The sequence below is a fragment of the Aotus nancymaae genome, unplaced genomic scaffold (assembly GCF_030222135.1).
Source record: "Aotus nancymaae isolate 86718 unplaced genomic scaffold, 86718_ANA_hifiasm-v0.15.2.pri h1tg000057l, whole genome shotgun sequence".
In the NCBI taxonomy this organism is placed as follows: domain Eukaryota; kingdom Metazoa; phylum Chordata; class Mammalia; order Primates; family Aotidae; genus Aotus; species Aotus nancymaae.
This window is the reverse complement of record NW_026988471.1, coordinates 42,250,443-42,277,804: the sequence shown is the minus strand read 5'-3', so window position 1 is coordinate 42,277,804 and position 27,362 is coordinate 42,250,443. Positions and strand designations below refer to the sequence as shown.

The following is a 27,362-nucleotide window of genomic DNA, read 5'->3' as shown; positions in this document are numbered from 1 at the left end:
AAATATCGTGAAATCTAGTTAGTGGCGATAGCTTCACATTTTGTGAATATAGTAAAAACCACTGAATGGCATCCTTTAAAATGGTAAATTTTATGATATGTGAGTTATACCTCAATTAAAAAATGATTTAAAAATTATTTTTAAAACCGAAAAAACATTCAGCCCCTTTTGGAGGTTGATATGGTATGAACTCATTATTCTGAAAATGGTCAATATATGGAAATAATTCTTTACTAACTGATGAACAGGGTAACCAAATAGATGAGGAAAAGCTTTTTTTTTTTTTTTTAGTTTTTCTGAGGATGTAAATGATTAATGCAGGAGGCCTATAGAATATCGTGATTTTGCTACACCTAATGGAAAACATAATGATCATCATTGATTCCTAATGAGGGCACTTTATAAGAGATGTCTTAGTTCCTTTGGGCTGCTATAACAAAATGCCACAAATTTATTTCTCACAATTTGGAGGCTGGGAAGTCCAAGATCAGGATGCTGGCACATGTAGTGTCTGGTGAAGGCCTACTTTCTGGTTCATAGATGGCACCTTTTTGCTGTGTCCTCACATGGTGTAAGAGGTGAGGCAACTCACTGGGGCCATTTTTATAAGGGCACTAATCCCATTCATGAGAGCTCTATCCCCTGACTTAATCATTTCCCAAAGGCCTCCACCACCTAATGTCTTGGAGGTTAGAATTTCAACAAATGAATTTTGGGGGAACACAAATATTCAGACCATATCAGGATGGATCAGGCAGATAGGTTTGGAACCCTCTGGTCCATCTTAATATTACTAAAAAGACATTATGTGTCTCCTGCGGGCAGCCTATTGAGTCAAAGGAGTTTTGTTTCTGAGGGTGCCCATTCACTTTGTAAAATAGTCCTCTATAGTGTTAAGTTGTGCATTTCTCAACATCTCTAGGCACTCCTGGTTTAATTTTATTGCATCTGGCAGCCTTTGTTAGAAAGTATGTCTTGGGGCAAGATGGAGTCTGTGTTTCTGTTTTCCTTCTCTTTTTGTGGCTTTGTGTTGATTTCTGAGAGGAGTGAAGGTTTCAGATGTCTTTACCAAGTCATCTTAGACCTAAAGCCTTTGGAAACTACTTCACTAGATCAGGTAAGAGATAATTCAGACCTAAACGAGGGCAGAGATTATATTGATGAAGTAACAGCATGGATTGATTTGTTGTTTGGGGATTAAGTTAGGGCATATAGTAGGACCTCCATGAATGTTTGTTGGCTATTGAATGAACATAAGTGGATCTGTCCAGTTTTAGGGTTTTATTGCGGTTTTGATATGGATTGTGCTAGTCTATCTGTAGAGTTCACTTCTAGGGTTACCATGCATGACTTGAGTCACTTCTGGGCTTCTAGAAGACAGGTTACAAACTGGTGGCCAGTAGGACAAACTAGCCCACGACTGCTTTATTTGGCTTTCATGGTGTGTGTTTTTTTTTTCCTTTAATTTCCTGCCAGCATTTCAAAATAGATTTCACATAAAAACTGGGAGAAGTCAGGGTTTCTGACTTCTCTTGAAAAAGCAGAAGATCTGGCAAAACTGGGCTTATATTTCCTCATGGCAGCAACTCAGCTGACACTGACTACATTAGACAAAGTCCTCTGCTGCCTCTGTCCTCATTGTTCCTGTGGGCATTTGAGCTTGTGACTCTGAGGGCAGTGCTTTCAGGAAGCTGTTTTCTAAACCTTATGTTGTTGCTTTTAGTGATATTTCTACCTATATTGCTATTTAATACACCATATGGTTATGGCACTTACTGAATTAGAGCATAAGGTCTATAATACCAGTAAGTATGTGTTTTCTGTTTCTGGATCTTATCCATGATGCTGGTATAGGGCCTTCCACACTGTAGCAAAGTGAGTACATAGACTTCTCTACACTGATTTGACAGAGTAATTGAGGAATCCTGCAAGACCAAAACAGTCAAGACCCTTTTAGGATCTTCCAAAGTATCTTGACACATTGGTTTGGAAAAGATATGGAAAAGATTATTATCATCTTGGAGAAATAATATATGTTTATTAATGATAATTCCTGCCTCTTTACTAATAAGTTATCAGATAATTTCAATGTTGAAATTACTTGATAAGTTACTTGCATTGTACAGCTGATAAGCAACATTTTGTATGTTAACTATTTTCTTGGCCATATTAATTACCTGGATTCTTTGAAGTTAGGTTTTTTGAGTTTTGTTTTTATGTTTTTAGAGACACATTCTCACTCTGTTGCCCAGGCTTGGGCGCACTGGCAGAATCATAGCTTACTGCAGCCTCAAACTCCTGGGCTTAAGCAATCCTTCTGCCTCAGCCTCTTGACTACCTGGGATTACAGGCATGTGCCATGGCACCCAGCTAATTTATTTAAAAAAAAAAATTTTTTTTTAACAGATCGGGGGTCTCACCATATTGTCCAGGCTGGTCTCAAACTTCTTGCCCAAGCAGTCCTTCGACTTTAGCCTCCCAAATAGCTGGAATTATAGGTGTCCACCACTGTACTTGGTTCTTTGAAGTTAGGTTTTATAAGTATTTTCTCATAGGTAAATGATTTCAGAAAATAAGTGGAAAGAGCTGAGGTTTTACTGGGATATTCATAGGAAGAATATGGAAAAATGAATTTTAAAAAAGAAGTGTTATTTGGTGCTGTAAGTGCAGAGATATAATGAAAAACATTGATGGTAATGTTAGAAATATAGGAAAAGGATGTGTTGTGTGGATGTGATTTGGTTGTAGAGCTCAATTTAAGTCATTCAATTGATTAAAGTATTTTTTAAAATTATTTTATGAATACAAACCTATTTTTTTAGCTTCACACTAGCCAGTTAGATAATGATTTTGCATCATCTAGTTTGAGCATTGTAATGTTGGTTTCATGCCATGAATATTTAACTCTTACTGTGTTTTCATTTGTACATTAGGTGCGAAATTCATCCACACTTCTCTTTAGTGCCTTGATCACAAGAATTTTTGGAGTTAAAAGGGTAAAGGATGAACATTCCAAAACAAATAGGTAAGCTCCATCTAAGGCTAACTTTGCTTTTTTAAAAAATACAGTGTTGTCCTGGCCAAAAACAATTTTTGAAATTGTGCCTGCTGTTATAGATTCATCTAGAGCATAAAACTATAAAAATACTATAATGAATTAACCTACGCTGCCAAGTTCTAAACTCTTGGGAAAAAATATCAACTGTTTAATAAGTGTAACTTTCAAAGCAACACAAATTTAGCAGGGTAACGGGGTGAAATGTAGAGCTTGTTTCTCTCTGCAAAACTAGTTTTTTAAAAAAATTTGCATCTTAAGTATTCCTGAAATGTCCTAACTTTACTTGTAGATGTTATCCTAGCTTGCATAATATCTTTAGTTTTATAAGTGGAAGTTTAAATGTTTATGATCCTCTCATTAGAACATGTCTCTGATTACCTTTGCATTAAACTCTGGTACTAAGAGAAGTACCTATACATGTTAACCACAAGAAATAAACAGTGCTTTTTACTTTTGGTCTTTAGTTTTATGTTTACCCTCTAATTTGTTTTTGTCTTAACAAAACAGCTTTTTTGTTAGGCCTGGAAAGAAACCTGTGGAACCATTTTGATTTTGAGTAGTTTTTAGATAAAAATGCACAAGAATTGTTTGTTTTTGAAGAAGAAAAGCTTTGAATGGTTATTCTTTAGCATTTAAGAGGATTTAATGGTCATCTAATTGGCTCAAAATTGTTAACACTAGATGTCACTGTTGCTGCATGTTTAAGTACTTCCTTCACTTTATTTAGGATCCGGTTTGGCCCAGTGGTCTTTCTCTTGAGGATCTAGAGTTATATTCAAAGCCCTCTTCCTACCTTAAGAAATCATCATGCTTCAAAATTTAAGTTTTAAACTGTTATTTATTAAAATGTGTGTTTGTGTGATGGAACTAAATCTTAGGAATTAAAAAAATATGAAATCATTTTGTGATGTGCTAGTGGTAACTCTTATGAAGCCCTCTGTGGTAGTTCTGAATTATCATTTAAATTGCTTCTTGTCACCCTGTAACATTCACCAGATATTTGAAAGGAAGGTAACTGGCTGTAAGTATAAATCCCTTGAGTATGTTCAGGCAATACCTGAGAGCTTTTTAATTATTATTTTTAACTGAGTAGTATTTTTTAAATAAATAAACTTTATTCTTTTGGAAGGATGATTATATTTCTTATTTTTTAGCCTGTTCTTAAAGAAATTCTTCCTGTCACTAACTGGAAGTCACTAATACTTGTTTCTCCTTAGCTTTGTCTATTTTGTTAATAATTCTCCAGTGTGCTATAGTTTAAAACAGTTGGGTCATGTTATAAGGCCTTGGTAAACACTGGTATAAATAAGACATTAAGTCATCAAACAAGTAAAATTAATGTTTAAAACTGAACTTGAAGAAAAATAGTTTTAGTTTTTTTTTTTTTTTTTGAGACGGAGTTTCGTTCTTGTTACCCAGGTTGGAGTGCAATGGCGTGATTTTGGCTCACCGCAACCTCCGCCTCCTGGGTTCAAGCAATTCTCCTGCCTCAGCCTCCCGAGTAGCTGGGACTACAGGTGTGTGCCACCATGCCCAGCTAATTTTTGTATTTTTAGTAGAGATGGGGTTTCACCATATTGACCAGGATGGTCTCAATCTCTTGACTTCGTGATCCACCTGCCTCAGCCTCCCAAAGTGCTGGGATTATAGGCGTGAGCCACCGTGCCCAGCCTAGTTTTTGGTTTTTGTGAAGTGATTCTTGAGTATATTTATAAATATATGTAAATTTTAACATGTGTGGGAGAAAAATGATCAGTTTTATTTCATTTAGTGTATATCTGAGGGTGGAAGAATATGGCAGTGATACCATACAATTTTAATTTTCTGCCAGAGTCACACTGGTAGAAACTTCCATTATAAATTTATTACCCTTGGATAGGAAAGGTTACAAAATATATAAGGTTCCTATAAAAAAGGAAATAGAAATGAGACATTTAAGTTTTTAAATGTTAAGAACATTTTTGGTGAGAGCTTTTAATTTGAGTAATCCAAAGTTCGGTATGGACCATTAGGCATACAAGGCTTCTGTTCCCTGTGTAACCCATGAAGATATATTTCTTGGCAGCTCCCATTAGGTTTGCTCTGCAAAACCTTTAGTGTCTTAAATTTGCAGTTGCTTGTGATGGTTCTTTTAGTTGTAGTTTGTTTAATTATGTCACTTTTTGTTTAAATGTTTATATGCCTGTTCCTTACAATATTAACTTCCTGAGGGAAGGACCTTTTTCATCTGTTTCGTGTATGTAATGGGCGCTTGAAGAATGCTAGTAATAGTGATGTCTTGATTGGTTACTTACCCATTGGATAACTAACCTCAGCTGGTGACACACCTCACAAGTCAGTTGTTTCCTTTCACAACCACAGATTGTCCTGCTCATAATCTTGGAAATGTGTATTCTTGGTTAGAGGGAACTGGACATGAAAAGAACATCTGCTTTTTCCATCTAATGGGGAAAAAGGTCTAACTTGAAGTAAACAAACCTGGTTTGTAGGCATTTTGCTGCCACTGGAGATTACCTTAATGGGCTTCCTTATCCGCTTTGCACTTCAGTTTCTCCATCTATATACCAGGAATAATAAGATCTGTGCTGTGTAATCCTAGGGCTGTTGTGAGGATAAAACAAACTATTAGAAGTTTATTTTCTTTAAAATATCGGAAGTCCTAGGTGATTAGAGATACAGTTTGGTTTTTCTTTCTATTACCACTTCTGTGATTATACTCATGTGATTGTCTTGCTCTTAAGACTGTGCTTTTTCAGGACAAGGTCAGTATCTTAACCATTTTTGGGTACCTAGTGCCTAGCATAATCTCTGGCATACAGGAGGCATATAGTAATAATTGCTTAATGAATAAGTAAATTTTGTTACTAGAGGAGAAATAAGAAATCTGGTTTCTACTGCTGCCTATGTTACCATATAGCCACTATAACCAACCGAGACAAGATAGCCAGCCTCTCTGGGCTTTGGTTTTCTTCTCTGTAAAGTAAGAGTTTTGGAATATATCCCTGAGGTCATTTCTCTCTTTAAAATACTAAAGTAAGGCTTTACATAATGTTACTGGAATTGTAAATTTGGTAAAATGATGTATTCCCAGTGCCATAGAACAGTACCTGCCACATAGTAGAGACAAGAAGTTCCTGTTTCATATATAAAGAAAAGAGCAGAGGATCTGCCTCTCTGTTAAGTGTGTAGAGTGTACTTGTAATGACTGAATTTTTACACCCATTAGTCTTATTTTAGATGTGTTTATTGGATTTTAAAGAATAAGAAAACACAAGTTTTACTTGTGTTTTTAAAATAATGTTATTACATTTTAATTTTTTAAATGTTTTTTCTTTCTGTTTATTGCTGCCTGACTGACTTGGTCGGACAGAATGAAGAACTGATTCTATGTAAAATCAGAACCAGCAGAGCTCTGCAACCTGTGGAGTATGCTGTGCTTTCTAAAATGTTCTCCTTATCCCTGTGAGTGGGCTCACCTTCATAGCTCCTCATTCCTTGCAGGATGGGAGCTAAACTAATATGGCGTTTAGCTCTAGGTCTTTCCCTTTTTAGCACCTGTGTGTATGAACTTTCAGCTGTGAGTCCCAGCTAATGACACATGTCAATATGTAGCAATCAGAAAAGGTTTATTTTTGACTTCTTGGAGTGTCTCCTTTTCCAAAGCTTCATACAGGTGCTTAATGTACAGCATCGTCTAAGCTTTTGCGCTCTTTCTCCACTTTAAATCAATCAGTGAGCCAATGATAACTTGAAAGCACTTATCATGAAGTTAGTATTAACATAATAGGGGAGTACTTGAGGAATATAAAACTTGGATCTTACTCTAGAAGTTTATGGTTCAGTTAGGGAGACACAAATTGTTACATGTGAGTCAGTTACCAATAGGAGACACCATATAAGAATCACCTATACAGTGTGATGTGAGTAACAAACACATTAGAAATTTATTAACGGGAGAATTGAGTGGAGTATTTGTTGGGGGGAAGTAGTATTTCTTACAAAGCTTTGGAAAATGAATAGATTTGGGGTACATGGAAACAGTAACAAATTGAAATAGTAACAAAAAATAGTAGTCTTGTTTACTGTGTTAAGTACAGTCTCTATTCTAGCTTATTAAAGAGAGCTCATAGTCAAATTAATAGCTCAGAATGATTTAGTGCAATTTAAGAAGAAAATGGGTTTCTAAACGCATGGCAAGATCCAAGTAAAATTGTTTCCAGTGACTGTGTTGGGAGATGTTAAATTGTGTTTATTTTATTTTCCACAGTATAAGTGACAGAGAATTATTTTAGTTATTTTTCTTAACATTTTAGTGCTGTAGGTCTGGAAGGATCCTTCAAGGGACATCTAATCCAGACCAGCATCCTGCTTATAGAGAGATTTTGAAGCAATTTCCAGACAGACTGGCTTCTCTCCCGTTCTTCATGTTTTCTAGGAAAAAAGATTCCACAAGTTTCTGTGGTTACCCACTCTATTGTTGGAGAAAGAATTGAATTCTCAAAACTAAAATTAAAAGCTGCAGGGCAATTGGGTTTTCATATTTTAGAGAATGTAATTATTAGAATTCAAAATAGCTTATTTGCTTTGAACTACATAGTAGCTTGTAGCAAGCCCTATTTGGCCAAGTTGAAAATCAGAATTTTCTTTTGACTGTGGCCAGGGTTATTTATCCCGGGCTGGAGTGCAATGGTGCAATCTTGGCTCACTGCAACCTCTGCCTCCCAGGTTCATGTGATTCTTCTGCCTCAGCCTCCCAAGTAGCTGGGATTACAGGTGTACACTACCACACCAGGCTAATTTTTTGTATTTTTTTTTTTAGTAGAGATGGGGTTCACTATGTTGGCCAGACTAGCCTCAAACTCCTGACCTTGTGATCCGCCTGCCTCAGCCTCCCAAAGTGCTGGGATTACAGGCGTGAGCAGCCAGGGTAATATTAACATCCTCATACCCAAAAGAGTTCTCATTTCTCCACTGAACAAGCATTTATTGTATTTTTACTCTGCTAGTTACTGGGATCCAATGATAAATCAGAAATACTCTCTGCCCTAGGGGACTCCTGGTCTGATGAAGAATATGGTAATTATCTGTGGTGCTGGAGTCCCTGTTCAGTTGTCTAGAAGGAAAGGAGAAGTCGTGAAGGAAGGTAACATTTCTTTAGTGTGTGGACCATGTCAGACCCTTTATACATATCTAACTTAGCTGGGATCATAGCTCTGTTTGGTAGGTAGTATCATCCTCATTTCACAGAAGAGGAACCTAAGGCTGGTGAGGTTTAGCTACTTGCCTGTGGCCATACAGCCAGAAAGTGGCAGAACTAGAACACAAAGAGAGTTCCATCTGCAGAGCACATGATGTTACACACCAAACGTGGATTCCTTCAAGAGCAGGAAATCACCTTTTTGGAGTTGGCTTTAGATTTTATTTTGTCAGACTCTATGGGAAATTAGCCAGTTCACCTAGAGTCTGAATGTTGACCAATAATCTGACATCTCCCACATGGTAGGTTGATTTTAGGAGGAAAAGTAGGAGCAGACAGGAGGAGAATTTGGTTTGAGTTGACTTTAAGATTCTTTCTCTGGATGGTGAAAGACAATAAGGATTGTATACTTTTTGGTGCATGAATGTTATTTACTTCAGTGAGCCCCTCGATGTTCTCATGTAGACAGAGGTGAGAGAATAGCAAGGTGCAAGGCTTCTAATGTCAACCAGGACTGTCATAAAACCAAGAAGGTAGAAATCTTAGTTTTCTGGTTAGAAAGTAGAGAATGAACTAAATTACCCCAATAAGGATATCACTGTTGCTAGCAAGAAGTTAACTTTTTTTTTTTTTTAAACATTTATCTCTATAAAACTCTTATATTTGATAATAGTTTGGTGCTCTTGATAGAGCATTTTGAGGTTTATGACAGTTCTTGCTTATGATATGATTTCTGTAGACTTAACCTTTTTTAGATTCTGTGCTTATATCTTTCATTGATATCTTTAATTCAATTGATACTAATAACCATTATTATTTGTTTTTATCTTTGAGAGGACCTAGGAAGTCATCTAGTCTTATTCTCATTTTGGAGATCTTAAAATTGAGGTGCAGAAAAGTTATGTAATTTTTGCAAGGTCACAGAGATAGTGCTGGTGATATAATTTAATGGTTATTTTTAGTTCACAATAAGCTCAACTAGAACATTTTAAAAAATCAGTCCATTGTTTAGATATGAAGTTTCTGTTAGCAACAATAATACTAGTTTGGATTCAGATTATTCTAATTTAAAATAGGAAGCTTATTTTCTCAAAGAGTCACTTTAATCAAAGGATTGTAAATATTAATTATTTGAAAGTAAGTTAAGAGCTCCAGTGTTTTGGTATAGTCTGGAGTGTCATTCGTGCATTTTCCAGGGTTGTTTGTAGAATGAACATTCATTCTGGTTCTTTAGGCAGAGTAGATAAATGAGTATTTTTGGAGCCTGAGAGGTAAAGTACAAGTTTTGTGTAATCCTGGTTGAGATGTTCTTAAAGTCAGCATTAAGTCTATACTGACACTTTGGCCAACTGGAGAGTTTCATGTTACAAGTTTTTGTTCATTTTTAGGTTCATAGATTACAGGTAAGAAAACCACAAATAAAGTTTTTAACTGAAAAGAAGTTCTTAAAAAGAAATGTTTTCATGAACTTGAAGTGGGAATTAGTCATTGTGTTCTTAAATATTGACTCTTGCGTGGACCAAGTAATCTTTATTTCTAAGTACTGCTTCAGGCCATTGCCTTCTTTAATAACTAAGGCATTGTTGCTTTAGTTTGAGCATGTTCTATGGAATTTTGGCAATGCATGCATCCTCTTTCTGCATCTTAGTAAAAGCATGAGTAAATATTTTTTCTTAGCTTTGGTATTTTTGTAGCTTACATTTTATATGAGCCAGACTAATATAATGTAATACCAGGATTACATAATTCAAGACGTCAGGATTGCTTCCAGGACTATGAGATAAAGTCTTCATTTATCAGGGGGTTTACAAGCAGTATTTCTTGCTCATTCAGTACCTGTAGAGAAATACTGCAGAGCTATTTTCCAAATGAGAAAATGGAGTCAAAGAAGTTAAAGGCAGAGGGAACAGTTTCTTTAGAACTTGATAATATTTCTTTATTCAGAACTTGGTCCTTGTAGCTATTGATTTTAGTAATGTACAATTTGGAAATTTCAGGAATTTCCAACTATTGTTGTTATACATGGAACTTTTTAATGAAATGTACTCTTAATTTTTTCATTGAATACTCCTTATGTACCTTGGCATCCTAGTATGTACAAAAGTAGTTTATAGCATGTCTGAGATTCAAGGAGTTTAGCATTTATTGAGAGGTAAGACCAACATGGGAACTAGTTTAGGAAATGTGAGTATCAGACTCTCTGGTACTGACCGTCAGGGGATAAGAGATCAGAGGAGGATGAGGCTAGTCTCCATGTAGCAGTCTGGGTTGAATCTGGACATGAAAGGATGGTCAGGATTTGAATAGGTAGGGAAGAGTGTTGCATATGGGATTATGTAACATAAACGGAGATGTAGAAGTTGGAACACACATTGTACATGTCTAAGAAAATTAGAAGATGAATCAGACTAGGACAGAGAGGACATGATGGAAGTTTTCATTCAGTCATTCATTCCTAGAGCAAGGATTCATTGGTCACCTAATCTGCATAGGTGCTGTACTAGGTTCTGAGACTCTATCAGTGAGTGAGTAAAAGAGACATGCAGGAGACTAGTTTGAATTTTACAGAACATTAGGATTCATTTAGAAGTCTTTATATCAGAGTATTCTGTGATAAAACCATTGCTTTAGGAATTATTTGAAAAGTGATTGTATTCTGTACCACTGGCTGTTGGGCATGGAGAATGTGATGGTAGTTGCTCATGAGTAAGTAGCTCTCTGTAGATTTTAAAGCATGGTGACAGCTTGGTGTGATTATTTCTGCATTTATTTTTTGTGTACCACTTCTAAATTGAGTAGCGGCTATGTTAATGGGGAATATATGTCCTGTGTTTGTTCTAAGGAATACTAGTTTTCTCAAGAAATTAAAAGATATTTAGTGAAAAATAGATTTTTCTGTTATTCACTGACTAGAAAAGATGAATTAAATAATGACAGGTTTCTCAGACCATTTAATGTGCTGTAATGCATTTTGAGAATCTTCAGGAGTTGGATATAGCATGCAGTATGTGCATTTCCCTAAGTTATTTGACCATGGAGATTTGTTTCTCTCCCCTCCCCTCCCCTCCCCTCCCTTAGTTTTAGTTACAGCTAAAAACACTGTGATGTATCCCAAGTTGTCAGATAAAAATTTAAAATAGTGTCCTACATATAGTAGGTAGTCAATACATTTGAATCTAGGAAAATTTCATAATTGTAGGTCTTTAAAAATTCTAGACTAAAATGCCTCTTTGAGAGATGAACTTTATATTCTGCATTAGAATCTTCTACCATTTTGTCAGAAGAAGTTAATTTCCATTTTCCCAAAGACTTAACTATTAATATGGGGAAGATAGTGCCTATAATACAGTTGATGAACTGATCAGCAAGCTTAGTACCCAACTGGTAGGACTGCGATTGATGTATCTGTTGGTGGGGTGGGGGAAGAGTGCAGACAGGGAGAGGGACATAGCATAGTAACCAGCTTTGAAATACAGTCTTGCTAGTAAATTAAGTGGCATACTCTGTTGTCATCCCTAATCCCCACAGTAACAGCGCCATCTGTAAACATTTACCCAGAGGCTTGAAATAATTCAGACTTATGCAGTTAGAACGCTTTTGGCTGCAAGTAACTGTAAACCCAAATCAAAATTTAAACACAGAAAACTTATTATCCCTTATATAACCAGGAAGTTTTAAAGAGGATTGCTTCTTTTAAGGTTGAAAACATCATCAGAGACTCAAATTTCTCCTTATGTTTCTACTATGCCATCCTTGACATGATGCCATGAGCCCCAGGCAAGCTTCCTTCATGGTTGCAAGATGGCTACAGTTCCAGCCATATCCAGATACTACAGTGTCTAGGCACGATACCCAGTGGCCTTGTGCATTTCTGTTTCTTTTTAAGAGCAACAGCATTTCCTCCTGTTTATGTCCCCATGGCCCCACCTCCACCCTCTACATACTTTTCTTCATATCTAGTTGGCCAGAGTTAACATCTTAGCATGCTCCAGCTTATCCCTAGTGAGGGAAAGAGATCCACTATAATTAGACTAATCAGGATTCATCAGTTGGGTCTGGGCTTGGTGCTAGTCCTCCCTGAAGCACGTGACTACTGAGAAGGGTGAATGCCCAACCAAAATCAATTCTGTTAAAAGGAAGGATGAGATAGAGGAATAACTATTGATTAGGCAACTAATGATGTCTGTTGCTACATTCTTCTAGGCTATCTGAAAAGGTTTGAAAATGTTTGTGTTAAGAACAGTGACTTACATAGGAAGACTATATATGCAGTATTTTAGCTTAATAGGCAATTTTTTTTCCTTTATGTATTTCCTTTATGTAATTACTAAAAGATGTGAAGTAGTGCAAGTGTCTGGATATATAGTTCCATAGAATTCATTCCTGTAAGCAGCTTGCATTATAAAAATTTCACGCAGGAACAAAGTCTGTGTCTTTACACATGACTTTACAAAGTTTTGTGGAACGTTAGAATAGAGATTCTGAGTAGAATGTGATCAGTTACTAACGAAGAAAATGCTATTCTGTGATATGAAATGTCTCCCTGGTTCAGAGCTAATCTCTAACAGGCTAACAGAATGTTAACATTGTTTTTTAATATGAACTCTAATTCACTTTGGAATTTGACCTGTATATTATAACATTGATTTTCTTCTTGTAAGGCCAAATGGTGTGAAGTCAAATAGTCTTTTCTTTTCTTTTCTTTGTTGAGATAGGGTCTGGCTCTATCACCCAGGCTGGAGTGCAGTGACGCAGTCTTGGCTCACTGTAGCCTCTGCCTCCTGGGCTCAAGCCATCCTCTTGCCTCAACCTCCCTAGTAGCTGGGACTACATGTGGGCGCCACTATGCCTGGCTGATTTTTGTACTTTTTGTAGAGACGGGGTTTCGCCATTTGCCCAGGCTGGTCTCAAATTCCTAAGCCCAAGTGATCCGCTCACCTCACCCTCCCAAAGTGATGGAATTACAGGTGTGATCCGCCATGTCCAGCCATCTTTCTAAATTTGTTGGAATTATTGCTTAATTATTTTTATTTATGAACCAAAGTATTTTGATGTGACTTTTTGGTCTCTGAATTCAACTTAGGCCAATTGTCCTGAACAATCCCTCTTTGTCTGTCTGCTAAGTTTCTTTCTTTCCCACCCTCTAAACTCTAATAAATGTTTTTTCCAGCACTTACTCCCTCCATAGAAGTGATCCATGAGATGGTCTGGGTCAGGGCAGATCACTCAGGCTCAGTGAAAGATGGGGTCAGACTAACTTCTCTTGAGGAAGAAATAGTGAGGTTACTAAATTTTGGAGGACTAGAATTTTCACTCTATAAGCACAATTCTAGAGGCATCTAATGCTCTTTAGACATCTTTATCTTTCTTTTATTTATCTCTGTGATCACTCAAATTCTAAATACCTGAGGTTGATTTAGATATATTTAAATGGTCAGTTACATACTTCCCTCCTTTAATTCACTTAATTCCCTCTTTTGCCCTCATAAGCAGAGCCTTCCTATGCCACTGGTTCCATTTACTATGATTGGTGTCCTGTTTAGGTGATTCAACATTTTTTTTCTTCATCATTCATTCAGCAGAGACATTTGCTAGGTTCAAGGATCTGAGCACTGAGGGGAGTACAGACATTTATAAAATATGGTCGAAATCTTTGGAGAACAGTGGAGGAGGAGAGATAAGACTTGAACTCAGCTATAAACACAACTGTAAAACAAAGTGGAAAGCTGTCAGTACTCTGTGAACTCCTTTCCTCTCTCTCAGGGGAAGAGCCAGTGTGTTCCACTCCTCCCATTTCCTCACTTTAGCTCCACTGTGAAATTGTACCCAGAACAGAGCTTTTCGTCATGCTCTTAAAACACACATCTTCTTTAACTGCTTTCCTCCTTCCTATCTCTTTAATTCTTCTTCCATTAAGGTGAGAAAATTTCACCTATTTCTGCATCTTTCTTCCTTCTTTTGTTCTATCTATAAGACAGTAAGTGATTCAGGTCATGGTTGACAAGCACAGAGCAGTATTGATGATATGCCTCTCCTGCCTGTACAGTCATGCCCCACATAACATTTCAGTCAATGACAGACCGCATATATGACAGTGTTTCCATAAGATTATAGTGGAGCTGAAAAATTCCTATCCCCTGTGATGTCTTAGCACAATGTGTTAGTCACATGTTTGTGGTGATGCTGGTGTAAACAAACCTACCTCTGCTGTGCTGTCAGTCATATAAAAGTCTAGCATGGGCTAGGTGCTGTGGCTCATGCCTGCAATCCTAGTACTCTGGGAGGCTGAGGCAGGTCGATCACCTGATGTCAGGAGTTCGAGACCAGCCTGGCCAACATAGTGAAACCTTGTCTCTACTAAAAATACAAAAATTAAACCAGTGTGGTGGTGAGCACCTGTAATCCCAGCTACTCGGGAGGCTGAGGCAGGAAGATCACTTGAACCCGGGAGGTGGAGGTTGCTGTGAGCCGAGATTGTGCCACTGCACTCCAGCCTAGGCAACAGAGTGACACTCTGTCTCAAAAAAAAAAAAAAAAAAATGTCTAGCATGTACAATTATATATGATAGCACGATACTGGGGAAAAAAATCAGTGTTACTGGTTTATGTATTTAATATACCTTTTATCATTATTTTAGAGTGTACTCCTACTTACTTAAAAAAAAATAAACGTTAACTATAAAACAGGTTGAGGTGGGATATCCAGAAGATATTGTTATCATAGGAGACAACCGCTCCATGCTCGTTATTGTTCCTGGTGACCTTTCAGTGGGACAGAGTGTAGAGGTGGGATACTGATGATCTTGACCTTGGATAGGTCTAGGCTAATGTTGATGATGTTGTATAGGCCTAGGCTAATGTTCATGTTTTCTTTCTTTTTCTTTTTTTGAGACAGAGTCTTGCTCTGTTGCCAGGTGCCAGGCTGGAGTGCAGTGGCGCGATCTCGGCTCACTGCAACCTCCGCCTCCCGGGTTCAAGCAATTCTCCTGCCTCAGCCTCCCTGGTAGCTGGGACTGCAGGTGCATGCCACCACGCCCAGCTAATTTTTTTTGTATTTTTAGTAAGAGACGGGGTTTCACCATGTTGGCCAGGATGGTCTCGATCTCTTGACCTCGTGATCTGCCCGCCTTGGCCTCCCAAAGTGCTGGGATTATAGGCTTGAGCCACCGTGCCTGGCCCATGTTTTCTTTTTAACAAACAAGTTTAAAAAGTAAAATAATAACTTTTAAAAATAGGAAAAGCTTATAGAATAAGTGTATAAAGAAAGAAAATATTTTTGTACAGCTGAATAGTGTTTTTTAACCTTTGTTATTGCAAAAGATCAAAAAGTTAAAAATTTTGTTTATAAAGTAAAAGTTACAGTAAATCAAGATTAATTTACTATTGAAGAAGGAAATTTTTTTTAAACAAATTTGTTGTAGCCTAAGTATCCAGTGTTTATAAAGTCTTCGGTAGTGCACAGTAGTTTTCTAGGCCTTCATGTTCACTCACCACTCACTGACTCACTCCAGAACAGCTTCCAGTCCTGCGGGCTCCATTCATGGTAACTGCCCTAGACAGGTGAACCATTTTTTATCTTTTACAGCATATTGTATTCTTTTTCTTTGCTTAGTGTGTTTAGATACACATAGACTTACCCTTGTGTTAGCATTACCTACAATATTTAGTATAATAACATGTTTTACAGGTTTGTAGCCTAGGAGTAATAGGCTATATCATATGGCCTAGGGATGTAATGCGTTGTATCATGTAGGGTTGTATAAGGACACTCTTACCATGTTTACTCTGCAATGCAATTGCCTAATAACGTATTTTTGAGAACATATCCCTCTGTTAAATGACAGGTGACTGTATTTGGAAATGAAATTATATGTACTAAAAACACAGTGTCACTAGCCTTTAAGAGTGGCAAGTGCCCAGTTTTTCCCAGAAACCTAGCACCAGGTCAGCATCTCCATCTCTTTTATGCTTTAATTAAGCCAACTTTCCGTTTAACTTCAACAAACATTTCAAGGAAATAGAAGAGGTTCTTTCAATGATATTCTCTTGTTTTGATTAGTTATCAATATTACAGTAGCATAGGTTTCAATTTTTCATTGTTATAAAATATAATCTTTCAGTGGTAAAGTAAGTAATTTCTGTGGGCTCTCTGCAGTGTCATCATTTATAGCATTTATGTCTTTGGAAGAATGTATTTCAGTTGCCATATGACTATAAGTTGTGGCCTTTCCACACCTGGACATACCATTCTTGCCTGTTTTTATCCTTTCTGTTTTCAGCCCTGGCTACCTTCAAAATTGTGCTGTCATGCATTGCCAAACTGGTTGGCTCTCCGATGAAAATCGAATTCCATGGGATCCATGGCGTTTTCTGTTGAGGTTTCTTTCTCTAGAAACTTTTCTTCCCCCAATCCCTGTTAAATTGAAGTTTAATGATTTTTCAGGGCCTTATGTTTAATATCATTCTTTGTAGAATTTCTTTAATCAAAATAGCAAAAGGAAACATGTTTCTTGGTTCATTTATCTTAGTCTTGAGTGGCTTTGTGTGCAAACTGTATGCCAGACTTAGTGCCACCATTATGAAGGCACAAGAGCGACATACTCTTAGGGAGCATACAGTGTGCTTAAAATGAAACAAAACAACAAAAACCAACAGGCACAAAATAATTATAGAACCGATAAGTCTTACTGTGAAGTAACAATAGTGATAAGAATGAAGAAGAGGAAATGATCATGAATTAGGAACCAAATGTTATAGTATTATTCTAGTATAACCCAAGAAATATTTGGTTATTGTTACATATTCTGTCTGTGATGTATATGCTGTAGCCTGTGTGTTAGGAAATGCTTGGAGTTGTGTTTGCTATTTATAAGAGGTTTCCCTACTTCTCAGAGAAACTTACTAATTTTTGATGTGTACTCTTTATATTACTTTATTTTGCTTTTTGAGACAGGGTCTTGTTTTGTCGCCTAGGCTGGAGTGCAGTAGCACAATCACAGTTCACTGCAACCTTGACCTCCCAGACTCAAGTGATCCTCCCATCTTAGCCCTGCCCCTGAGGAGCTGGGACTACAGATGTGTACCACCATGCCTAGCGAATTTTTTTTTTTTGAGTCGGAGTCTTGCACTGTCTCCAGGCTGTAGTGCAGCGGCTTGATCTTGGCTCACTGCAACCTCCAACTCCTGGTCGAAGCTAATCTCCTGCCTCAGCCTCCCTAGTAACTGGGATTACAGGCATGTGCCACCATGCCCAGCTAATTTTGTATTTTTATTAGAGGCGGGATTTCACCATGTTGGCCAGGGTGGTCTCGATCTCCTGACCTTATGATTTGCCTGCCTCGGCCTCCCAAAGTACTAGGATTACAGGCATGAGCCACCATGCCCTACCACGACGTTTTAAATTTTTTGTAGAAATAGAGTCTCACTACATTGCCCAGGCTGATCTCAAAGTCCTGGGCTCAAGTGATCCTTCTGCCTCCACCTCCCAAAGTGCTGGGGTTATAGGCGTGAGCCACCATGCCCATCCAGATGTATATCCTTTATAATCAGAGATACTCTATGATATAATTGTCAGTATTTTTATTTTGGGGGTGACAGTAAATGAGCATTTAGCTATGTTCTCTGTTCCCCTGAAATTTGTAATTTTTGATATCTTAACTTAGAACCACAGATCTTTAGAGACCTGAGTGCAATTCTGAATCGAAGAAAAACACCTGTATATTTTCAGTAAGCCTGTCGACTCCAACTCTTTTCTTACATTTATTTTTTCTTACTATAGTCAGTCTTTTGTCCCTTGGGTCCTCCCCAGTATCAGTACCCATCTCATAGATGAGCTCCGTTTCCTTATATTCAAAATGAATATTATTCAACGGAGATGATCTTTTCCTTGCTACCAGTTCCCTACTGATTTTAATAGGTTAGCTAAGTCTAGTGACACTGCAGAGTCTTCGGGAGCCAGGTGGATGAATGGATTATGCTGTAGTCTAGGCTAGGTCTAGCCTCTCTGTATTTCACTCTTGTGATCTGCCTGCCTGGTCCTCTCACATTGCTAAGGTTACAGGTGTGAGCCACTGCACCCGGCCATTGTCAGATTCTTGATAAGTTGATCTTGAAAAACATTTTTTCCCATGTCACCTTCCTATTTAGGAATTTTTAGTAGCTTTCTGTTGCCTACAGTCTAAAGTCTGTACCCATCTAATTGGTCCTTTGCGTTTTTAAAACACTTTCTAAAAAACTTTTTTTGTTTTAACCAGCTGCTTATCATTGAGCATTACATTCCATCTAATTTTTCTGTATTATAAAAAGTGGTGCAGTGAATATTCTCTTATGCAGAGAGAGGCATGTTTTTGGATTTGTTTGGGGGGATAAATTGTCAGCAATGAAAATTCTGGGTTAAAGAATATAAACATTCAATGAAACTAATAGCCAAGCATTTTTAAAAATAAGATTTATTAATTTACAAATTTACCAGTTATGTGTAGTCTTCCTGGTAGAGAGTATAATTATTTTTTTAATGCACATTTAAGGGAATGTGAGGGGAATTTCCATGTGTTTTCAATCTTCACTGCTTTTATTATTAGTGAGGGTGCATGTTTGTCCACATTATTTGTTGTTAATTGTATTTTCTTCCGGCTTAGCTTTCAAGGCCCTCTGTAAGTTGAACCTGCCCTTTTCACCTTATCTGCTATTATTCAAACCCACAAATATTTACTAAACCCCTACTGGCTAACTTCTCCCACCCCAACAAATAAACACACTCTAATCAAGTCAATCTCCCTATTGTTCCCTTGAACTTGTTAGGCTTTTCCTTTTGATACTTTTGTTCTTGCTTTTTCTCTCCTACAATGCCTATCCCTCCTCTTTTGCTTACAGTATGCTGATTTCCCCCAATCCTTTGAGTTCCACCCAAATCTTTTTTCCTCTTGGAAATCTTCCCTGAGCTGACTGGCTTGCTTGAGGGGAGGGTCAGGAGCTAATGCTCCTTTGTACCCTAGTGCCTTATACAGGGTCTGCCTAATGTAGTAGGTGGGCAGCGATGATGTTGTTATAAAAATGCTTATTGAAATAGGCAGACCTAGACTTAACTTTTGGCTCTGACTTTGGGCAAGTTAGTTTAGTCCTCTGCGCCTCAGTTGCTTCGCCTCAGGGTCATCATAAAATGGAGATGATAATAGTATCTGCTTCTAGAGTTGTGAGGAATAAACGTGGTAATGATCATCCCAGCACTTGGTCTTTCTTTCCTTAGGACCCTTTCTGATGTGCTCCAGATTCTATATATCTTTCTTCCTTGCGTTGGTATTGTTTCTTGTGAATTGTTATATGCTCTCAGATACCAAGTTCTTAAGGCGGTGGGGGATTGTATTTTAAATTTTTTGCCTGTCCTAAAGCACTATGTAAATGCTAATTGAATATAACCAAGTAGCTTTGGTAGCAGTGAAAATTAGGGCAATGCAGTGAGGAGGACCTCGTTTTCAGTCTTTTACTAAAAGCTTTACTGACCCTTTATTGGAGAATTTTCTCTTAGGACCTTTAAAAAATATTTAATTTTGTTGCTTGTTCAGCCAAATGGAGTTAGTTATTCAGTAGAAAATGGTAAAAAGATCCAAATAACACCACCGGATTTCACTTTTCCATATAGTGTTTCAAAGTGTTGTATTCATTAATATTTGTGTAAAAACCTATGGTTAATACCACAAGAAGTCATAAACTAAACCAGATTTTCCCCCTTTTTAACTTTCACATGACTTGGATTAACAACAGCGTTACTCCCTAATTTACACCAAGCATTCTCAAAAAGCTGAAACAATGATTCATGTTTAGTCACCCTGTGACTGGCTATTTTCACTTACTTAAAATATAAACAAGGAAAATATCCTGGATAAAGATCTCTGCATATTTTAACTAGTGACAGATGCTATGATCAGTATTTTTACTTAAGTCAGGCATTTTTTACATATACCTCAAGCCTTGCAATTAAGCTTTATGCCTTTCCAAGCATAACAGTTAACCAATAAACCAAAATATCAGCCTGGTCTGGCTTAGCTCAGCGGTCTTTTGATTTCTTCCAGTCTGTTTGATGTGGAGGCTTATTGAGATTTATCTACTGAGCTGTTCATAGTTTTTAGGGCTGAGAGCACTGGCTATATTATATAAGATTCCATTAGTGACAGAAGAGTGTAGACAGTCTCTACAGTGTAGATAGTTTAGTCAGTTGTGGTAGTCATAATTTTGTTGAAATTTTTAAGACTGTTGTCAAGCTTTTTAAAATTAATAGTCAGTGATTTTTCTTATTCCCAGTTTATACTGTGAGCCTCAAAACAGATGTAGTTTGATTGGTTCAATTTAGTAGAAATTTTCTCAACTTTCAGGAGAAATCTCTGCAGATTCGAAAACTTTTCCAATTATTTGGACCAGTTTACCCACAGGGTAATAAAATTAGAAGTATATAGTAATCAGTTCTAAATATTTGATATGTGCGAAGGTAAACATTGTTCCATTGTATTGTTCATGATGGTAGTAGCATCAGTATACTAGCCTTCAGTACAATAAAGGGCTTTTACACACTTATGTCCTGTATTCCTGGCAGTAATACTCTGTAAGTATTATTGTCCCTTTTCTAATGGCACACTTGGAACTGGGATTGTTTGCTACATCGTCTCATATCTAGTGTGAAGCAGAGCTGGTGTCCAAATTCAGATATAACTTCTAGCACAGTTATTTTTGCACTACATGAAAGTTTTTTGTTTAATAATATACAGTATTTCTTAAAGTAACAAAGTTCTGCCAAGCAGCATTCCCGTGGTGTTTAATCACATCCTCTTTCCTTGGAAGTAAAATTACTCACATGTATCCTGCTGAAGATAAGAAAATAAGGTCATATTGGAAGAATAATGAAACATATTCATCCTTTCTGCCTCAGTTGCCTCGTGTCTCAAATGGGGAAAATATCTCTTAGGGTTTTTGTGCAATTGAGTGAGTTCCTACATGCCAAGAGATTAGGAGAGTACTTGGCACAGAGTAAATGCACAATACAATTAACTCTTATAAGCATTCAGTTACTCAGTAGAGTATATTGACCTGCTGCTATGTGCCACGTAATGTGCTGGGCATTAGGAGGTAAATAAGTCAAAGTCTTTGCCCACAGAGGTCTCAGAATCAAGCAGAGTAGACATACTCCAAACTAGGTGCTAGTAGCATGAATATTCTCATATAGAGGTGTGCAAGGAGGTGTGGACACACAGAGTAGGGGTGAGTAGGGACTGGTAGGGAAAAATTCCTGTAAGAGTCAGGGCCTGAACTTGGAGGATGAGTAGAAGTTAACCAAGTGAAGAAAACTGTAGGGGGAAGGGGAACCAGGAGGACAGATGATAGTAGTGAAAGGTTGATGTGAACATGTTTTTTCAATTTGGAATTTCTTGAAGACTTTAATATGCTGCTGTGCATTATGACTCTCCGGTCATAGCACTGACTACTCATTTAAAATACTGACTCATGGAATCCTTTTAGTGGAATATCCAGTGAAGAGCTGTGTTTTATAAGACACACGTTGGGAAATTCTGGATGGACCAAGTGGTGAGAAGAGAGGAACATGAGTTCAGGTTGGAAATAAGGCAGACAAGGAGGATAGAGAGACAGATACTGATATTAAGATAGTAGATTTGATAGGACTTGATGCAAAACAAGGGGACCAGGGAAGAGGAAACATAGTGGCAGGACAGCAGATTTGTGGCTTGGATGGATTCTGGGGCTAATGGTGCCATTTACAGCGGTGAGGATTTAGGAGACAGAACAGACTGGTGGAGGAAGATACCAAGTTCAGTTTTGCCCCTATGTTTTGAGATGCTTGGGGGACATCCAATGGCAGATCCAAAATGATGTCCATTTGGCAGTTAGGTATGTGGGGTCTGGAGCATAGGAGTGAGGTCTAGGCCAGATGAAGGAATCCTCCATGTATAGGCGGTATTTTATGCCAGGAAAGTGAATGAGGTCACCCAGAGAGGTCAGGGTAGACTCTGGGAAGTATCAATATTTAAGTGATGTATGGAGGAAGAGGCTCTCTCAGCAGAGATTATTTTAGTAAACTGATATTCTTTGGGACAGGCTTGCTCTTTTCAAGATCTGTGAGTATTTTGTTGTGTTTTTCTGGAAAGTGCCTGAATCCACCCATGCAGAAACTCTACTTTGTGGGCTCCTCCTCCCAAGAATCTGGGTAGTTGTAGAAGGAGGCACTTCACCCACACCCTGTGCTCTCAGAGGAGAGCTGTGTGAGACCCCGCCCAGCCCTTCTGAATTCATTCGGGGAAGGTGGAGCCATCTTGCATTGTTAAGTTTTGGAGTGTTAAGTCCTTAAATGTAACTGGAGCAATAATGAAAGGGAAGTATTCCACTGGATTAAATAAGTTCAATGGATTTTAATATTCCTGATAAACTATTATTAAGAAATTGTTTTGGAGATTTACTCTTTGAGTAGGATTAGCTAACCTACATTTTTCATTTGGATAAATAATTCTTTAATTAGAAACCAAGATTTAGAGAATAGTTCCCGTTGCTTTACATAGTATAGAGAAGGTATGTGAAACTGAAAATCAAGGTTTTCCTCATGATAATGAGAAGCAGGGAAAACAAGAGGAAATTATAATACGTTAAGGGAACAGATTCTTTTCATCCAAATGTACCTGCTTTTATCTTCATTCTGGAAGTCTTTGCCGGCAGGGTTTTTTCCCCCTATTCTTGTCATGCCAACAGTTGCATATTTCTGGCACAATGTTCGTTACTGGCTAGGGGTATACAAGAAATCCTTTGCCAGAGAATTAAGCAAGCAGAAGTCTGTCAAAACAAATATTCTAGTTTGAAAATATAGTCCTGCGGGGGAAATGGGAGGAGTGGATAGGGGAGGAGGCCAGGGCATGTTCTAAGGCTGAGTATTTATTTCATAAGAATTCTGTGTTCTGAAAGACTGTTGTTTGTAGGAATGCTGGAGGAAGTGGGATTGTGGTACATTAAATGTACTGATGAGCAAAGATGAATTTTCTGGGGAATTTTGATTTGTTCTTGTGCTTGTTATGTAGTTTATATGATGACAGCCTTTGCTAAGAGTGATACATTTTGCTAACAGCCTTCTTAACTTAATTCAAGAGGCATTTAACAAAACTTACATTTACATGGAAAAAAACCCAGGCCTGAGGATATTGAACACACATAAACAAACATGCACATAAATACCAGTCCACTTCTTAAGCATTTATTTGACTAGGAATGCCAACATTATAGAATTCCAGTCTTGAAAGTATTCATTCATTGATTCAAAAAAGTAAAACTTGCTTTTCCTTCTACTTCTTTTTTTTGTTACTTTTTGTTTTAAGTTACTCATTTTATAGATGAGTGAGAGTATTGACTGGATAGAAGCAAAAGTTTTAGATTCCTTTGTTATGTAGTTGTTCAAAGCTACTATTACAGAAATTGCTCTTCAAGTTGCAGAAACATAGGCTGACATTTTTGTTTTTACCCACTGGGGATGGGAGTGAGTGCTAACCATATTAAACTTCATGGATGAAAACCATTGCATGGAAAAGTGGATTTTAGTTCTTCTACAGAATTTTCTGACAATATATCAGTATACAACTGAGATTATCTGAGATAACTTTTAAAATGAAATATACTACCCTATAATATTGTTGTAAATGATCTTACAGAGTAGAATGCGTTAGTAATAAAGAAAACCCCTCAAAATAACTAATAAAATAGAGATCAGTTTATTCTTAACTTCTGGCAAATTTTAGACTTGCTACTATAAGCAATTCAAGGAACACATGCCTGCATCTAGAGCACTGGGAGGAAATCGTCCTGCTCTTTGCTTCCATGATTTCATATACTTTAGTTACTGGAAGAAAGATTAATTAATGTAAAATTTCTTTGATTTTAGTAATTCAAAAGAATATAAATTTTTTGAGGGCTTGAAAAGATCATGGTGCACCATTGGAATTTGCCTTTAGTAAATGTAACATTTGTTTTCTAAAGAATTATAACAACATACTTAAATTCCAGAACAGTAAGCAAAATAGCTTAAGTTCACTGACTTGAAAAAACATTCTTTTATACTGCACGGTTCTAAAATAAATACTTAAAAGAAACAGAGAGCAAGCCATTCTATCTTGGATTTCATTTTCCTTCAGATAGAACAGCTAGAACAAACATTCTTGCTAGTTAACATTGCCTGTGTTTTTATGAAGTTAATAACTGACCTGTCAATCACGCCCTATATAAATACGGTAGTTGAATGCTTTCTGCTTTAGAAGCACTTTTATTTACAAGAGCTGCCAGCCAAGATTTCCAAAGGACTCCACAGGCTGTTTGCTTTGATCTGTTTTGAGGGCTGGTCTCTTTATACCTGTTGGTTTGCTCTTTCTGATACCTTTGTGTAATCAGGTACAGGGAGAGCAGATGTGCAGAATAAACACATCTTAAGGAAACCAAGACCCAAGAGAAATCATGTAATTATGAATGAACAGCTCTAAGAAAGAGGGAGAGAATATTTTCGTAAATCAGCTTAGTTGCTGTTATGACCAGAGAGCAGATGTTGTGGTATTCACCCCAGAGAAGCAAGAGATGTTCCCTTAAACCTCAGCTTATGATGAATGGAGGTGGTATGTGTATTCCTCACCCTCAAACTGTTGCTCTCCTTTAAATTTGTAAATTGCTGAGATGTTGCAGCTCTTCTCAGTTGACTTTTGCCGTTGACCTTTTCTCATTTGCTTCTTCCCTAGGAAATATTAACCACATGTCTCTACCCAAATAATTGTGTCTCTGTGAGAGTGTTTACCTTTATATTTTGAGCTGGAAATGCCTTTTAATATTTAAGACAGTTTTCCAAAAAAGGTGGCTTTTTGTTTTGTGATTTTGATTTGGGGTTCCCCCCAACACTGAGGGAGAACTGAAAGCCAAAGTCATCTTTGTATTCCCGCAAATGCCAACCATAGGGCTCAGTGTATGAGACAATGATAGAAATGAAGAGAAACCAAAATTCTTTGCTCTTCCTTCCAAAATGGCCTATTCTGAGTTTAGTTTCTTTCACTTTTCAATTAAATGTTGCTCTAATAATTTCCATATATATGTAAATATTACTTTTCTCTAGGAATCTGAATGTTTGAACATGTTAGAGTTGTTACTTTCTATTTTAGTTGGAAATTAAAACATCAAACTAAAAGGTAGCCTCCCCTATCCTTTTTTAAACTAGAAATGTTTACCTTTACTGTGCTTTAGGAGAACCTGATTTAGAGATTTTTCAGGCACTTGAAGTTCACCTTACTATTTTGGGAAATTCTCTTTATACTTTTCAGATGGCTTTTACGGACATTTTTTGGTCGGTGCCTTACCCTTTTGTGACACTGGCAGGAATCTTAGAGTTTCTGTGGAAAGATGCCTCTACGTGGCTCTTGGTTTGGAAAGCAGGTGTTTTATTAACCAGGGTTTTCTCCTTTGTTGCTCAGAACATTTTCAAAATCTAGTATCTTAAAATGTTATTCTGTTCCTTATTTATTGTTTTTAAATTCTGGCATCTCTATAGTAACCAACAAAGTATAAAAGGCAGCCCAAAATACCCTTGATTCAGCAGGCTTCCTCAGATACTTACTTGCCAGAGTGAAATTGTTTGGTAAATGTTAAGATAGATTAAAGCATGGGTTTAAACTCTGTTCCCTCTGGGCACCTTTTGAAGGTCAAAGGTGGTAAAGCTGTGGTATTGCCTGGAGCCAGGGCAAACTAACACAGTTGAGTTGCCCATGTGAAGGCAGAAACCTCTGAGGGGTATGAAACTGCCAGAATTAATTTGAACGTTTTCAGGCCTTTGATTGTAGAACCTTTGCTGGAAGCAGTAGTGCAGGGAAGCCAGAGATTAGGCCAGAGAAGCAAGGAGGAGTAAACTAGGACTGGCCATGCCACAGATACCAGGGGAAAAACTGCCTCTCCAAACGATGCACAGGGGACATCTCTGAAGGTCCATGGGACTGCTGAGTTGGCAGATTAGCCAAGTCCCCTCCAGTATTTTCATTTTGTTTTCTTCCAAGGCTCAAACCTATAATTAAATTTTCTGAACAAAGACTCTATTAACCCACACCATCCAGATTGATGACTAACAGCTCTTCCTTCCAGGTACATAAGGAAATCTGTAATGCTTAAAGCAAAATAAAGACCCTAGTCAGGTTTGGGGGAGGGCCAAGTCAGGGAGTGGATGTAGTTAGGACTGGGTTTACCTTTCAAAAATCATTTTTTAGTGCTTAAAATGGACCTTTCATTGGTTCCTGCACTTACTCAAGTATATGTGATTTACTGAATGATCTAAAAGTTAGTCACAGTGATATGATTTTATTTAGATACCTATGAAAATTTGTTGGTTTTTAAACTTTTGGCACATTGTTTAAAAATTCTCTCTTTAATATTTTGTGTGGGCAGTGTAGACTTAGGAGAAACTTTTCAGCACAGACCCAGACACAGTTCATTATGTTACTCCTATGCCAAAACTTCAAGTAGCTTTCCAGTATTTGAGAAATAAGGTTCAAATTCATTAGCTTGACATTTGAGACCTTCCACAGTCCAGCCTGCTTTCTCTTAGAGCGTGTTAGTGTAGCCTTCACTGTTGTCCCCAGGCAAGCCTTACATACCTCTGCCTCAACAGTGTCCTTGTGCCATTCCCTTCTCCACCCACTTTTCTCCTCCTCCTCCAGCCTCGCCACACTCCTGGGAGAGGTGAATCCTAACTGTTCCGCAAGGCCAAGCCTCACCTAGAATACTTTAGGACCTCTGCTTTTCCAAATGTGTCTACATCCTGGTTAATCCCTGTTGTGAAACGGGCTTTCCTGGAGCATTCCTCTGTGGGCTCTTCCCCACGAGTTTGGCCTCCAGAGTCATGTTATACACTTCTATGGCTCTTACCATGCCAACCCTTCATTTGTGGTTGGTTTTTGTTTTCCCATTCATTTCTGTCTTGTAAACTTGATTAAGTTCCTTGAGGCTTAGAATTGTATCTTTGATGTACAAGTGTACTTCAGAGCACTTAGCATAAAGCTTAATATATACCTGGCAGTTGTTTGATTGACTGCTGCATGTCTCAGG

The 27,362-nt window shown here is 37.6% G+C and overlaps 1 protein-coding gene across 6 annotated transcripts in view; it reads left to right on the top strand.

Annotated features, from left to right (window-relative positions):
• Positions 1-27,362, top strand: part of THADA (THADA armadillo repeat containing) — a 357,394-nt gene that overhangs the window by 93,264 nt on the left and 236,768 nt on the right. For all 6 annotated transcript variants that reach the window (XM_064364035.1, XM_064364033.1, XM_064364034.1 and 3 more), the window contains exon 27: positions 2,934-3,025. In XM_064364035.1, the coding sequence (XP_064220105.1) occupies positions 2,934-3,025 (92 nt within the window). The remainder of the gene's footprint in view (positions 1-2,933; positions 3,026-27,362) is intronic.